The sequence below is a fragment of the Mus musculus genome, chromosome 7 (assembly GCF_000001635.26).
Source record: "Mus musculus strain C57BL/6J chromosome 7, GRCm38.p6 C57BL/6J".
In the NCBI taxonomy this organism is placed as follows: domain Eukaryota; kingdom Metazoa; phylum Chordata; class Mammalia; order Rodentia; family Muridae; genus Mus; species Mus musculus.
This window is the reverse complement of record NC_000073.6, coordinates 89,838,582-89,854,672: the sequence shown is the minus strand read 5'-3', so window position 1 is coordinate 89,854,672 and position 16,091 is coordinate 89,838,582. Positions and strand designations below refer to the sequence as shown.

The following is a 16,091-nucleotide window of genomic DNA, read 5'->3' as shown; positions in this document are numbered from 1 at the left end:
ATCTCCCCAGCCCCTAGTTTTGTTTTGTTTTTATAATAAAAGGCAGAGATTTGTTGCCTTTGTAGCTAAAACAGTGTTTAATTTTCCAGTTTCTAAAACTTTTTTTTTTTTTTGCCAAACATTAGAAATTACTTTCTACCTATTACTTAGTTTTAAAGTCTGATATTTTCCTATGTTTTTTTCAACTAAAACAAGAGTTTCTACTAACTATTTGGACATTTAATATTTTTATGTTTTTCAAATTATGTGATTTAAAATTAGGGTTCTTGATAATTATTTTTATTGTGAAACTGATGAAACGGCTCTATGTTTTGATGTTGAGCAACTATATTTTCACTTTGGGAGAGAATGGTTTGAGTTCTGTGGGAGAAATAACTGGAGAGTGTTTGCTAACTCCAGGTTCAATACAAGCTTAAACATCTGAATAAATAATGAATTGCAAGAGAAACTTCCAAGATATGGTATGATATCCAAGATCTGGCACGATAAAACAAATGTATTATTAAGTAAATCATAAAGGTTTACAGTTTTGAGTTTACTATAAGTTATAACAATTCTAAACTTCGTACACCTAATAACACTGGGCCAAAAGATATAAAGTAAATATGGTCAGAGACACAAGGAAAATTGAAGTTTCCCATAACTCTGCTTATCTTTCAGAAATAGGTTGAGTAGACACAAAATTCAGTAATGTATAGAAATGGTTAAAATAATAACCCCCCCAAACAAAAGGTATTTCATGCAACCATGTTGGTGTACATATCAGTTTGTAAGAGGATGTGAACAGTCTTCTTAAATTTGATCATAACATTTGACAAAAATTTCCCCCAAATATTCTTTGAATATAATTCAATTAAGGTATTAAGGTATTAAGAATATATACAGGGGAATGCCAAGGCCAGGAAGTGGGAGTGGATGGGTTGGGGAGCAAGGTGGGGGGAGGGTATAAGGGACTTTCAGGATAGCATTTGAAATGTAAATGAAGAAAATATCTAATAAAAATTGTTTTTGAAAAAAAGAATATATCTGGAATTTTGAAAATCTATGTCTAGAAACTTCTAATTCTCTGCATAGGATATAGTAGATTAGATGATGGAACCCCAAGACACTACCTGCACCAATTAAAAAAAAAAAACAGGAAGACATTTCCAAAGCCATATGTGAGAACTCTGAGAAGAATATCGACTAGCAGTATCTGATTCTGTGGAGGGAGCCTTTCTGATATAAGCAGCAATTGTCTTCTCTGGGTATATTTACTGATTCTGGAGTTGGAATAAAAAGGATTAAGCTGGGTCTAGGCAGATGGTGTCTCCTGAGGAAATGAGAAATCCGACAGGGCTCTTGGCGGCCATGTGGGACTGATGCAATAGATCAGAACATTGGAGACCTTAGCCAGTGTCTTCCATCTTTTGCGAGTTGTATTCCCAGGGATGCAGTCATTGCATGTGAGATTGTAAGCAGAGATTACTGGGGGATCTTCACAAGGACTGACTGCTTTATTCTCTTCGAGAAATGTAGAGTTTTACTTTCTGCATTTAGGTCTATGCTTTGGGGAGATTGTTGGCTGAGAACTAGCACCAAAGGAAGCTGATAGTGGAAGAATAAGACCCAAACAAGGGATGATTGATTCATGAATCTGCTAAATTCTCTCCATGGATCTTTATAGTTTACCTGGCTTGAACTGAGAGACAGTCAAATCGGACCTACTCTTATAGGCAGCAGGAATCCTGGCCGAGGAGACAGCAGGGGTAGGTCTTAAGCATGACTTATACAGTGAAATGAGATGGGTCACAGCAGGGGCTCCAAGCTGTTCTTTACTGTTTGTCTTGGAGTGTGAGTACTTCTCAACATGGGAGAGGTAGAAGTTTTCACTAAACTGGCCTCCAAAACACCAAGGTCAGACTGACGTCATCTCTACAAGCAAACTGCTTTGACTTGCTCAGTTATGCCAGTGTGAAGGATGGGAAGGAGAATCTGTTCCAGAACTCGGAACATTAAATCACGTCTTTGTTAGACATTAAATCTAACGGGGCTGACCTTCCTCACGGTGTTTACTCTCACTGCGTCTCCTTTTCCTCAGTCTTTGGCATGCTGACCCTTCCCACCCCTATTTCTCTACTTTTAGTGATGACAAAAAAGAATGTACTCAACAACCCAAAGGGCAGTGAGCCCTCTTGATGAACGTCTAGCCACTCAGCCCCCCACATCCTACTGAGTCTTGAAGGTAATATATTCTTCTGAAAGGGATTAACTTCCTGAGGAGTGGACCTCATTTTCTAGCAAGTAGCTTTGCTTGCATTTCTTGAGTGTTTATGACTTAACCCACCCTTTATTCTTGGGGCAAAGTACAAAGCCAGCTCTCCTTTTTGTCTTTATAGGAAGTGTCCATTCTCCTCCGAGCATGCTGTCTTCTATATTAACTTTTTTTTTTCATGGACATAACACTTTCTCTCTTATGAAAAAGGACTCATGTCCAATCTAGACCTTTACCTCTACAAAGGTGAGGTTCTAGGCAGAAATTTCCAGAAGGTTTGATTAGTAGATAGCAATTAATAGTAAAAGAGATATTCAGAAAGGAATTCAGACAAAGGTTATAGGAAAATGAGTCTCCAGGGCCTTCAGGAACAAAGCTATCATCGCTGTTTGCCTTAGCATCTACCCCCAAACCCAAAGGAAGACAAATGACAAATATAACCACAGAGACAAGACTGGCCATTTTGGAACCGGTTTATATTGTATTTCTTCATCCAGCCCAAACCATCTCTGGAGACTGCGTCAGACCTTCTGAACACTCATAGCTTCCTTAGGCCAGCTGTAGGTGTCTAGTGAGAAGGAGTCATAGTCTGGAGTGTAGATCAGAGATTTTACAAAAGCCTCCTTGTCCTTGGGCTCTGGATAGTAGGAGGCCAAGTTGTGTTTGTATGCATAGTCGAGGACCTAGGAAAAATATGTTCGGGTGAGGAACTAGATCTATGGGTAAGTCTGTCTTAAAGGCTCCTTACTTGGCAGCCAGGGGCTAAGGAGTATCTCCTAAAGAACCAGTGTTTCTCTTCAGTTGTGACCTACGACACCACTGGAAGGGGAGGGTTAGAACTTTCTTTCTAGATAGTACTTACTTCCCCCCCAAGAGGCTTGTAGTCTCCCTCTCCAGAGCTCCGGAGATAAAGGGTTCATACCTCATGCCTGGGCCAGGCTAAAAGAGGCTGAGCCTATCTCACCTGCTTCCCACTCCCTGTGGGTTTCCAGCCATGTCAGGCTTCATGGGTACTTCAGTGTCCTAGTCGGTAAGCAGAGTAATTATATCCCTTTCCTAGAGCGATGTGAATAGAGGCCATTCCCTTGCTGGCTGAGAGGTTGAACTGGATGATTTTCTTATGAACAAATAGCCTTAATGAAGGAAGTGTGGTGGCTGAGCTGGACTGGGACTAAGTTGTTGGACTTTACAGCTGCGGTTTAAGGGTGCCTGCCCTGGACAACTAACTCATGTACTGCTGACTTAATACATAGTCAACTAACTATGTATTGCTGAGCAGTGCAGTTTATGAAATTATTTGTCATTCTAACAGAAAAAGCCATATACACTAATGGGAATGATACGTATCCATTATCCAGCTTGGATAGTTATTATTTGAAATTGGTCTTTATTGTATTGTGCTGTATTTGAAAACCTATCGCTTTTGCATAATCTCACAGTCTGGAATATTCTGTGAACCTGATCACCTCCTCACCTCTTAAAGAGAGAAAGAGGGAAAAGAAACATGTGCCATGCTTAGCAGGAACATTTAGTCTCCAGAGCTCCAGGAGAGAGGAACTTCTGACCTCTTCAGAACCGAAGTGGAATGAAGTAAAGATATCTGCTGATTGCCAGAGTAAGGACTCCAAAGCCCGAGTCCTTGCCATGAGGCTATGCAAGCTGACCTTTCTCATAAATGACTGACTATGATTCATTAAGAAAAAAATTCCACCCACGTTCTGGTTCACAAGACCATGGCCTCTGGTGGCCTTTCCTGATGTTTTGGAGGAAATCTGGGTGCTTTCCTAGAATTGGCCTGAATGGGTATTTGGGACTCAGGCTGTTGAGCAGGCAAGAGTTTGTCACTCAGTCTTTGGTGTGCATGCAGGGATGCTCAGGGAGCTCAGGATGTTTCCCTGGCTGCCATCCCCTTAGCTCTCCTGAAGTCAGAGGAATAGGTGGAGCCTTACTACCCATGCCAGAGGGATACAAGTAGGATACCCCTTACTTTGACTGCAATTCTCAGAGACACATCTCGGATGGTGCTGAGTGGTGGGTAGAGTCTCCCCTGAGACAGGTGCTGCTCAGAGACTTCTTGGGCAATTTGCTAGAGAGAGGGAGAGGGGAAGGGAGAGAGATAGGTTGATTTTTTTTTTTCATCACAGAACAAATCCATCCCCTTATCCCAAAGCTTGCCCAGGTACTGCAACCTGTGCCACATAAGGAAGCTTAATGCTAGGCTTAAACAAAGACTCATTCTGTCTATAGTAAATATGGCTGATGTTCAAAGCAGCACGGGACTCCCTGAATTCTAAAAGAAAATCACCAAGACCAAGAAGGATGTAGTTGTGACCGGCAAACAAAGCTTTTTGTCCTCTGGTTGGCCACAGCCTGTTACACAATGGTCTCTGGGTTCCTTACTTCTTGGATTCTAGTCTCCTCCGACACGCTTGATATTCTAAATGGTCATCTAAACAAAATCATTTCTCTGGTCATGGTTCTATGAGTTTTCCTTTCCAGCCTTGTTTCTTCTCTAATGCCAGTGTTGGGGGGCAGTGAGTGGGCAGAAGAGATGAGAGGACGAATCCAGGGGTCACCAGGCTTAAAGACCTGGTGTTGATCCACCAACCCTATTAGATTAGAAGCACCCTAGGAAGAAAAGACAGTGGTACCTCTGCCGTCAGGAGGAAGATTTCATCTGGGATGTGCCGGATCCCACCAGCGATGACACCCAGAGCTACCCCAGGAAACACATAGGCATTGTTTCCCTGACCAGGAGTGAATGTCCTGCCATCTTCCAGAGTCACACTCTTAAAAGGACTTCCACTGGCAAAGATTCCTCGGCCCTGGAGGCAGGAAGAAAACAAGAGCTGGATCATGGAGACAGGTTTGGAGTAGTCATGGTAGTCTATTCTTGTCTCTTAAATATGGGGTCCGCTTCATTCTCCCTTAAGTGTTCAGAACTGTAGTGAGAACTTGGTAAGTACTCTAAGAACAATTTACTTATCTGACCAGAAAGCTAAGCCCCACCTCCCTTTAAGTTACTGACAGTGGTGGTCATGGTGACCCTTCCCCCCAACATTTGGAAGGGCCAAGTCTGGTCAGTTGCCTAGAGAATACAGAAGCATGGTTCTGGATAAAGCTCTATCCAGAGCTTTGGAGCATTGAGAAGCACAGTATCATGGGGAGAGCTTTGGTTTTGGAGTTAATTCTAAGTTTCAGAGGTAGCTCTATTCTTTATTAGTTTGATGATGTTTGGAAAGTTGACTCATCTTTCTTTTTTTTTTAAATAAATTTTTTATTGGTTATTTTATTTACACTTCAAATGTTATCCCCCTTCCTGGTTTCCCCTCCGAAACTCCTCTAACTCACTCCCCTTCCCCCCTGTTTCTATGAGGGTGCTCCCCCACCCACCTACCCGCTCCCACCTCATCACCCCCCCAGCAGTCCCACACACTGGGGCATCAAGCTTTCACAGGACCAAGGGCCTCCCCTCCCAGTGATCCCAGACAAGGCCATCCTCTCTTAAATATGCAGCCGGAGCCATGGGTCCCTCCATGTGTTCTCTTCATCGTTCTAAACCTCAGCTTGCTTACTATGACGGGGCACTCTCTGTCACCCATATAGGGTTTCTGGTGTAACTGTTACTACTTTCTCTCAGCTGGTGGGAGAAAGAACTCCCCGCTGACCTCGGTGACCCGGTAGCACTTCTCAGCTGTGCACTCAGCCTTGCTGGTGGGGTTGCTCAGGGCAAAGACGATAGGGCGCTCATGGAAGGAAGCCATGTCCCTCAGAATCTGCTCCGTGAAGGCTCCTGCGATGGCAGCGACACCTACAGGGAAAAGGGGGGTAGTAGGGAAGGCCTACTGGGTATAAATATCCCGTTTCTCTTCATGTGGCACTGGGGAGGGAAGTAGGTACCTCATGACAGACTTGGGAATCTTGGGAATAAAATCTGCTATCGGGGCTGAGGGAACAGAAGGGAAACGAATCCTGTTGCTTGAGTTAGCTAAGACCTGCTCATTCCACAGAGACCACTGGTTTGTTTTAGGTCTCTGATCTTTAAGGCCCTCCTGAATGTTGCTGAGAGCAGAGTATTCCTCTAGTACAGAGACAGGTGCCAGGGTCCCTGTCTTGGAGTGCAAGGAGAGCCCACCTTCATGCTAGAGAGCAATACTGTCCTTCCCTACCATATTATATCATTCTGTGTTAACAAGTTGCAACTCCGGTCCTTCATTTTTATAGTTTGTATACAGACGTCACTCAATAAAAGTTTACGGCATTGAACCAGACATAGAAGAGGGGAAAGAGCTGTGCTTCTATAGGTAGTTTCACTGAGCCTCAGACTCCATCTGCAAGTCAGGAGGGTTAGCTGGGCTGGGTAGTAGGGTCCCCTCTTCTTGTTCCTACCTATAATTGCTGTGGGCTTCACCAGCCTTACTACCTCCTCCAGGGAGTTGACTTCAGGGTGGTCTTGGGCAAACATCTCCTTCTCATGGTTTAGGTGGCTTCTTCCCTGTAGGGAACGAAGGGTGTTGGGTAGGTAGAGTGTTGGAGGTCTACTGAGCAGGTCCTTGATGCAGTAGGATTCTGACAGTGTTTTGGACTGAGCCTCATGGTTTGGTCTGAGCCTGTAGAATAGTGAGGCACCCTTGATCAGATTTCCCAGTAGAACCTACAGTGAACCCTAAGGAAATCTATTTCTTTTTAAAAAATATGTATTGTAATTGCATAGTTGTTTTTGCCTGCTTATGTTTGTGTTCCGTGTGGATGCAGTGTTCGTGGGGGGCTATAAGAGAGTACCAGGTTCTATGTAACTGAACTTACAAAAAGTTGTTAGCCACCATGTGTGTGTGTGTGCTGGGAATCAAACCAAATCAAATCTGGGTTCCCTAAAAGAGTAAACAAGTGTTCTTAACATCTGAGCCATCTCCCCAGCCGCACAGAAGAAGAACTGATAAGTTATCTTTTCTTTTTAGCTGCTGTAGGTCATGGCTTCCTGGGTGAGGATAGAAAGACTCCTAGAAAATTCCTTAGCTTTGCTGAATCCCTTGACTACAAGAAGTGGAGCCCACAGGTTCACAGAAGGACAGAGGCTTGAGACTTCCAGTGCCAGGGAGCTAGTGAGAATAGATTTAGTAGGATCCCCTAGTCTTCCTGTGAGTCTCAGTAAGCTGAGTCTAGGACAGGCTGGTCATGGCATCTCTTCAAGAAGCCTGGTAGTGACAAACTAGCCCAAGTTCTGGTAATGAGTCAATCATTTCTGACTTCCCCAGCTGGCCTCCTGAGTACCAGAGTGATGCCAAGCCTACAACTTGTTGATTAGAAGTCAGCTCAATAGCGTGAACAAAATGATGGGAAAATGAGCCAGTGAGTAGGAAGAGTCACCAGTGTCTGGTAACCTGCTCAGAGACCATCCTCTGGGATGCAGGGAGGAAGATGTATCTCTAGGCCAAAGATCCCTTACAGTGGTCAGGCTGTGCAAAGTTGAGGAAGAGAGAGAGCATATGTCTTTTGGAGGACTATGATTCAGTACGGCTGAGACTATCAAGGCAAGTGCTGGTAGGAGAAAAGGCTGAAAGGGGTATTCAGGTATCCACACATGTGGGCACATACACACACATACATACACACATATGCACGTGCACATACACATACGTGCACACATACAGGCAAATGCACAACAAATCCACACACATGCATACATGCACACACTCAGTATCTTTGGACAGTATCAATTAAAGCTTTTACTTTGGAATTTTCTTTTCGCTTGCCATTCTAAGTACCCTGCCCCTTGGAGAACTCTAACTCTCTCTCTCTCTCTCTCTCTCTCTCTCTCTCTCTCTCTCTCTCTCTCTCTCTCTCTCTCTCTCTCTTTCTCTCACTCTCTCCCTCCCTCCCTCCCTCTCTCCTCCTCCTCCTCCTCCACCTCCTCCTCCTCCACCTCCTTTCTTCTTTGAGAAAGCCTGGCTGTCCTGGAACATCTGTAGGCCAGGATGGGCCACTGCCTCCCCAGTGCTGAGATTAGAGACATGTACTGCCATGCCCAGCTGGGGAACTCTTTCAGTTTAGTTCTGGGCAGCTCTGGGTGCCAAGAAACCTTTGGTTTTTTTGGCTAAACAGTACCTTGACAATCAGACCCTTGGAGTCCACCATCCAGATCTTCTTTATGGCCTCTGTCTTGGGTATGCCTTCCTTTTCCAGGGCCATGACAAGGAGGTGGGCAATGCCCATGGCTGCCTGGGGGTGGGTGGGTAGCATAAGGACAAGGTTTAGACTCAGAGCACACTGTTGTTCAGCACATGCCAGGGGTTTCATCAAAATGAGCCTTTCTTTTTTTCCTTAGCCCCACAACTCCTAGATGGCCCAGTTAAATTCTTCCTTTGAGAGACTCAAACATTGAGGCTCAAAATGCTGCAGTGATTGGCATACACTTGTGTTGCTTCCTCTTGTCAGAATCCCAGCCTGCCTCTCCCTGGGAAGACTATCCCACCCATTCTTATTCTTCTTGGCACAACCGCCATAGAGTCCTTCCAATGGCACTTACCTCACCCGCACCCTGGAAAACAAACACATGATTGGACAGTCTGTTCTTGGTGATTCTCAGAGCAGCCAGGATCCCTGCCACAGCGACAGAGGCTGTGCCTGCAACAGAGTGAATGATATCAATCTGTGGCCTCTAGCCTTCATTTCCCCAAGAAAAGGCTCTTGGCAGGGCTCCCAACATCCAGGACCTGTCGGAGAAAAAGCAACTTTTCTTTTCTTCTTTTTTTTTTTTGGGGGGGGGGGAGGTGGAGTGGGGCACAGGGTTTCTCCATGTAGCCTTGGTTGTCCTGGGACTCACTCTGTAGACTAGACTGGCTTTGAACTCACAAAGATCCACCTGCCTCTGCCTCCCAGAGTGCTGGGATTAAAGACATGAGCCACCACCACCTGGCTAAAGCAACTTTTCTTAACTCTTAAAGAAGTCATATCTGCAGGCACATGGGATTCAGGGCAAATCAGTTCCATCTCTTACCCTCTACTGTAAATAACTGTTTAAGAAATAGTCCCCCTGGAATAGTTACTTGTCTGTGGGACAGACAACCAGCTATTCAGGAGCTTCTACTGTAATTATTAACACACGTAGTAACAGGATAGATGCAATGAACAGATGCCAAAAGTGACATGTGATCCCCATATGTGGGGGCGCACATGAAATTCTGAGTGAATGTGTGTAGCTTTGACATGGGCACAGCCATGTCAAGGATCTCAGATCCTTAGGTCCATGGGAAATGACAAAGCTTTCCCCTGGTCTGTGAGCAAATGTTGACAGTGTACAGAAAACATCTACCTCAGCTTCCTCCTCCCTGATAGTTACAGCCTGAGATGCTTAGCCATAGTGACCTCCTACAGAGACTAGCTAACCGCTTCTTCTGTGTTGTACATAGTATGTGGGCAGCATTGCTCACTATGTAGTCCCGGTGACTTCTATCATAGCAAGTACAGAGCACCAGATCCCAGCTTCTCTGTATGAGTGTCGTCTGTCATTTCTTCTTCCCTGTTGGTGTGCCAGGCAGGTTTCCATGACCAAGTCACACAGGACATGGCACCCATAGAACCCATTTAAGGGATAAAGACATTTGAAACTAAGACAAGATGGAGCCAAGGGACACCGGTTGTCTGTAGATATGGGCTGCTCATCTTGCCCACCACATCATAAGACTCTATGGTAACTGATACACAACGTATGATCTGATTTAGCAAGCAAAACTTTGTGCACTTTCTCTTACAGGCAGAACACACAGGCTCCTCACAATTCTATCAGATAACTCACTTACGGAATTATGCTTCCTGTGGCTTCAAACCTGTGAATGTGTGTGCCCTGCCTGATTAGAGGCCTTATCTCCCAGGAGAGAAAATAACATCCATTAGGAATCATATTCAATTGAGGTTTAAGATCACCACGTGGGCATTGAGGTCTCTCAGTGAGTTAAGAAGACTCTCACTGCTCTGACTGTGGGGATTGATCCTAATAACCAAGAGGAAGGTAGCCATCAGAAAGGAACACAGCTGTCGCTGAGATACCATCTGGGAGTACCTTGAACTTTCCATGCTTGTTCGTAAATATCAATGAACATGACAACTAAAGATAGGCAGAGCTATTGAAGATGCAGGGCCTTCAGAAGTGCAGGGTTATGCCACCTTACTGCATGAAAAATGCTGGCCAGATAAAGTTCTGTCTGAGGACAAGAAAACAGAGAACGGTAGAGGAAGAAATTTATGAGCACCACTGGTGACATTATGACTGGCCAGAGAAACCAGCAAGCAGGGATGCTTCACTCTTTCTTGGTTATATGACAACAGAAAATGGAAGGGGTTGGCTGATTCTCCCTTCTTTTCACCCTGATCATTTGATAAAGAATTGGAAGGTAATTATATACTTTAATTATGGGATAACAGGGTTATTCAACTGTTAATTCTTCCTAGCAATGCTTAATGGGACTCTCCTGCAGTAACTAATAAGTGCCAAGACTTGCCTCTTCTCGTTTGGGGGAGTGAGCAGGACAGTTTCCGTTGTTGGAGTTGATTTTGTCATCTGGGAGTACAAAGGTATGGACTTGTATGTTTGTATGTATGTATGCTTGTATGCTTGTAAATGAGAGAGAGGGGTGGCTGCACCAATTGACGAGGTACTTTCCAGAACCACCAACTGGCTCTATGCAGGGATCTGTCAGAAGAAGGCGCTAGAGAGCAACTGGCAGGTTACAGGAAGGGAATGACTACAGAGTTGCCTCCTTCGTACAGAGTCCCAGGTAAAACGGAGGAAATTTAATAGCACCTGAATTTTAGATAAAAATAATTTTGTTTGGGTTTATTCTAGGAACCATTAGTATACTTTTTAGAAGTGTTATTTATTTGACATTGGAATTTAAAAGATAGTTGTGCTTTTGCTAAATCAGACAACCCCACAGACTTGATCCTTCACTTCCATAGCGGCAGTTGGACCCCTTTGCAACCATCCAGCCATCATATAGAAGCTAAGCTCCCCGCTTGCCTTCAGCACCAGCCAACCGCCTCCTCTTCTCTTTTGTTCCTCAGCCTGGGGGTGGGGGAGCAGAATCTTATTGTTTTTTTTTTTTCTTCTTCCTGTTTTCAACTCTCCAATACACAATTAAGACTTTTATGTTGAGTGTTCTCTGGTACAGTTCCTGACTGGTACTGAGGGCTCACAATAAAACTGTAACCACGGGGTCACTGTTAGGCTTCTGTGATGTGGTCAAAGGAAAAGAAATTAAAGTGGAACCGTTTATGGTCTGTGCCATTTTAACCGGTCAGAAAACAAAAATGAGGTTATCTGTGGCTAGCAACGGAAAGCGAGAGGTTTCAGAATTCTTTTCAATTTAAGGAGAGACTTTTTTTTTTCTTTTAGAAAATGATTTCCCCATATAAATCCAGGGCATAAAATGTTTTTAACCTTTGATCTTATACTTCTACCTTTGGAAATCAATGCATGGGAATCTGAAATACGGGCTAGAACATCTGGGACAGTTTTATTTGTAATACACAGTGATTGGAAATAATCTAAACATCGAACAAATGAAAGATAATTGAGTAAATTAGGTAGGGTAGACACTCAGGAGAATATTTTCAACGATGAAAAATGACCACCACTGGGGCCGGGAGGCTGCTCTCCCACGGGTCCTGAGTTCAATTCCCAGCAACCACATGGTGGCTCCCAACCATCTGTATTGGGATCTGATTCCCTCTTCTGGTGTGCATGAAGACAGAGTGCTCATATACATTAAATACATGAATACATAAATTAAAAAAAGATCACCACGGGGCTGCGGAGATGGCTCAGTGTGTAAAGTGCTTTCTGTTCATGCATGAGGACCTGGGTTTGCGTCCTTAGCACCCATGTGTAAGCAGGACATGGTATTATGTGTGGTAGTATGTGTCTGTAACCATTGAATGGATTCAGGAGGATCCCAGAGGCTCGCGGTGAGCTACTCCAGCTGAAATGGTGAATACCATGTTAAACATGACAGTGTGTCTCAAAGAATAAAGGTGGAAAAATGAAAGAGGAATGAACTCAATGTCAACCTCTGGCCCACACACTGTCATGCATGGGAGCACACACCTGCACAGGAATCGTGCAAAAATTTTTTTATTAAAAGTTTTGTGAAGATTGCATAGGGACGCAGGAAATGCTATGAGTAAGTAACTTACACACCCATCTCTAAAGCTGTCTTGATTTTGCGTGTGCTTATTCAAATGCTGACACACACTGGTGGGGATGGCTTCTCCCACGGAAGCACCAGTTCTTTGTCATCTGCAATCAGCTTTCGGCTCTGTAGAACACTATCTGCTTTCAGGGAGGTTGTTCGCAAATCATGCGCCAGTAGATGGCGCCAAAGATATTTCATGGTTGATGTTTCCTGGGATAGACAGTCTTCGGCTTGGTTTTCAGTTTTTGCTTATCAGATATCTTTAGAGGTTAGAACCTGAGAGTTGAATAACTAAACTTATTGGCAGAACATCGTGCGGGAGGAGGTTGGTGATTCTGACACCCTATACTTATACAGAGGAGGATACCAACCCTTCGGAAGAGAAAGTCCGTGCACTGGTCAAGTCCGTGGTCTAGAAGAAAAGCTGGACCATAGTCTTTCCTGGGGAGCTGGAGGCAGCAGCAAGAAAGGAAGAATGGTTTTGTGGGAGAGGACCGTGGTGGTGGGGTAGGGTGGGTAAAGTGGAGGCTGATGGGTGAGAACTTTGGCAGGAGACATCAGTGTTCAGCAATGACTCTGAGTGGTGTCAGTTGGGGTCAGTTGCTGCACCGAAGAGTGGTATGCTGCGATAAAGCACAGATAGCTGTTATTTATTTATTATACCTTTGCTGCTTCTCTGTGCTGTGGTGTATGTTGTGGGTGTTTGTGTATTAGGTGTGGTACGTGTTGTACATGAATGTGAGACAGTGGAGGGTGTTATGTGTCTTCCTCTATTGATCTCTACTTTATTGCTCCCAACAGGAAAGATTCCAATTCACTGTTTTAGTTAGACTAAGTTTCCCAGGACCTGTCTGTCTCTGCCTCTCCCCTAGCGTTGGGGTTAAAGTCAAGAGCTTTATATGGGTCATGGGGATTCGAACTCAGGTCTTCAAGTCTGCTCAGCAAATGAGCCTCTTCCTAAGCCCTATCAATAAGTCTTATGGTGAACTTGGCTGTGTGCTACTTTCTTACCAGCCTCACTTGTTTAATCTTTTTTCTTTGTTTGTTTGTTTGTTTGTTTGTTTGTTTCTAGACAGGGTTTCTCTGTGTAGTCCTGGCTGTCCTGGAACTGACTCTGTAGACCACGCTGATCTCGAACTCAGAAATCCGCCTGCCTCTGCTTCCCAAGTGCTGGGATTAAAGGTGTGCGCCACCACGCCTGGCTTGTTTAATCTTTATTAAGAACTCTACAGAGAAGGCATTTTGATGTTCCCTCTATTGAGATTTTCAGTTTTTTACTCCTTGTTAGGAAAGTGAGGCTCAAAGGAAATAGAAGCAGTCATGAGAAGCTGAATTGAGTGGCTATGCTGGGACTCCACTTGAATGTATAAAGAAGAACGCAACAGTTGCCCAGAAGCTGTGAGCCTTCTCAACAGGTCTCCAGACCCTCTGCCTCATTCCACAGCCTTTGCCATCCCTTCAGAGACGGTGGAGGTCCTAGGCAAAGCCACCTCCTGCACGGCATCTCGTTCTCAGGAACCCATGAGATTTGTTCTCCAGTTCGTTCCTCTGTTCTTTATCCTCAGTGCCTCCCTCTCTGCTGGATTCATCCCCATCAGTGCGTAAACACACTGTAAAACTTCTGTTTCTTAAAAAGAGAGCCTTGTAGTCCCAACCCAGGTCTGTACTGCCTTTTATAGTCAAGCTCTTCCAGGGGCTGAATGTGACCATGGCCTCCATTTATTTTCTTCTTTGTCTCTGTGGAATCCAGTGGACAGAAGTGAACGGCTCACCTCTTGTCGGCGTCACCGGGCAGCTCCTCCTTGTCAACTTCACTGGTTATTTCTCAGTTTCCTGTGCCTTAACCTTTTAGCAGTATTTGGCACTGCTGCCCATCACTCCTTGGGAGAACTCTTTCTGAATTTTGCTCCAGGGATATACATCTACAGGCCGTCTCTTCAGCTGCTTCTTCATAGTCACCTTTCTGGGTCTTGCTCTTAAGGCCTCACTCTGGGGCAGGGGTGCAAACTCTCTTAATTCCAGATCAGAACCCAAGAGAGAAAGCTCCCAGGGATTAGTTCTTAGATCCCAAATGATAAAACAGGAGCTTGACAAGGCAAGTTACTGTCTCCACCATTAACTCCCGTTGTCGGGTGGGGCGGGGTGGGTCAGTTCTTGGACTCTGTGCCTGGAATTTTAAAATTGGAGAGGAGGAAAATTGCTGAGATTTTTGGAGGTAACCACCCCAAGAAGTCTGAGAGTCTAGGGTTGTGGGAGAGCCTGGCTTGTGCCCACAAGTGATGCGAACTGGTTGTTCCCATTCGTGATGAAAGATAAACAAACTTTCTTATTCAGTGGGAATGTTCCATAATTACACTTCCTGCAAACAGAGGACTTGAGGCCGTACGTTTAGGAAATGGCACAAAAGGACAGGCTGAAAATATTCCTTTTAACAATCACATCTGACCAAGTTGATCTGCTAAACAGCTTTCAGGAGGAATTGGTGACAGCGACAGTAGCTGGTAGCTAGAGGGACAGGAAGAGGTGGCTGATCAAGGTCTGGCTGAGGTGCCTGTGGAGCTCTGGGTCTCTGAGGACTAAGTGGCTTCTATGAAGCCAAGCAGGCCTTTGTCATGTTTCACGGCATCCCTTTCCCACAGCAGCCGCCCACTGCCTCCATGGATTCATTTGCACGCATTGGGGGCTGAAGTGAGGCCATCAAAGGCACTGAATGCAGAAAGGGCCACAATATAGGCTCGTTCTCTAGGAGCTACCAGCGTCACTTCAGAAGAGTCAGATTTCTCTTTCCTGACACCCTGCAAGGTTTTTGAGACCACTTCAGCAGTGCCCTGTGTCATAAGGGAACTTTTCTAGAGTCCCAGCGTGCTCTAGAGCACACCATATGAAACCATGAGTTGTAACCCCACGTGGAGTCATGAAGTGGAGGTTCAGAAAAACATAGCAACCATCAAAAGCTTCTGAGTGTGCAATAATCAAAAATTAATACAAGCCAGCAGAGACACTGCAGTTTGGGGCAGATAGCAGTCTCAAGCTGAGCCCGGGCAGCTCAGGCAGCCTGGGTTGGTGTTGCATGTTAGAATGGCACATACAGTGCAAAGTTAGCATGTTTTATGTTCAGAACCAAGGCTGCAGGGAAACCCCACAATGCAAGACAGGCCGGCACTGCCAGATCACCTCAGAAAAGTGTGGGAAAGCATGGCGCCCATGGCTCCCTCCTCATCAGACTTCAGTAGCATTGCAGTCACACACTCCCCTCATTTTCGACAATGCTCTATCTTGGGTTTCAATTCCCCTCCCTCCTCTCCATCCTTGTGCACTCAAAATATTAGCATTGGGACCATGAACTAGAACCTCAGCGTGGCTGTTCCTGTACACCTCACTCCACCCCACCCCACCACACCCCCAGTTAGTGCAACATGGGTAATTTCAACTCACAGCAGTAAGTGCTGGCCTGAGAGGAGCATACAGGCTGCTCTGATACTTGCTAATCATTAGTCATGGCTGCTAAATCGCTTCAGAGGAGGGGTAAAGGATGCTCTGAGAACATATACCACTTGGCTACAATCACAGAGCAGAAAAGTGACGATTCAGAGACAGACCCATCTCTATCTGATGTCTGTTAAATATTCTGGCCCATTCACTGACAC

General features: G+C 44.9%; 1 protein-coding gene across 7 annotated transcripts in view; it reads right to left on the bottom strand.

Annotated features, from left to right (window-relative positions):
- Positions 1-313: 313 nt before the first annotated feature.
- The window catches only part of Me3 (malic enzyme 3, NADP(+)-dependent, mitochondrial), a 222,076-nt gene continuing 206,298 nt past the window's right edge, over positions 314-16,091 (bottom strand). For 4 of the 7 annotated variants that reach the window (XM_006507189.4, XM_006507190.4, XM_006507194.4 and 1 more), the window contains 7 exons: positions 8,781-8,878; positions 8,360-8,473; positions 6,644-6,749; positions 5,923-6,065; positions 4,906-5,079; positions 4,242-4,340; positions 628-2,937 (listed from right to left, as the gene is read on the bottom strand). In XM_006507189.4, the coding sequence (XP_006507252.1) occupies positions 2,776-2,937; positions 4,242-4,340; positions 4,906-5,079; positions 5,923-6,065; positions 6,644-6,749; positions 8,360-8,473; positions 8,781-8,878 (896 nt within the window). In that variant the 3' untranslated portion in view covers positions 628-2,775. The other 3 variants (NM_181407.4, XR_003946371.1, XM_017321926.2) reach the window with 3 other exon arrangements.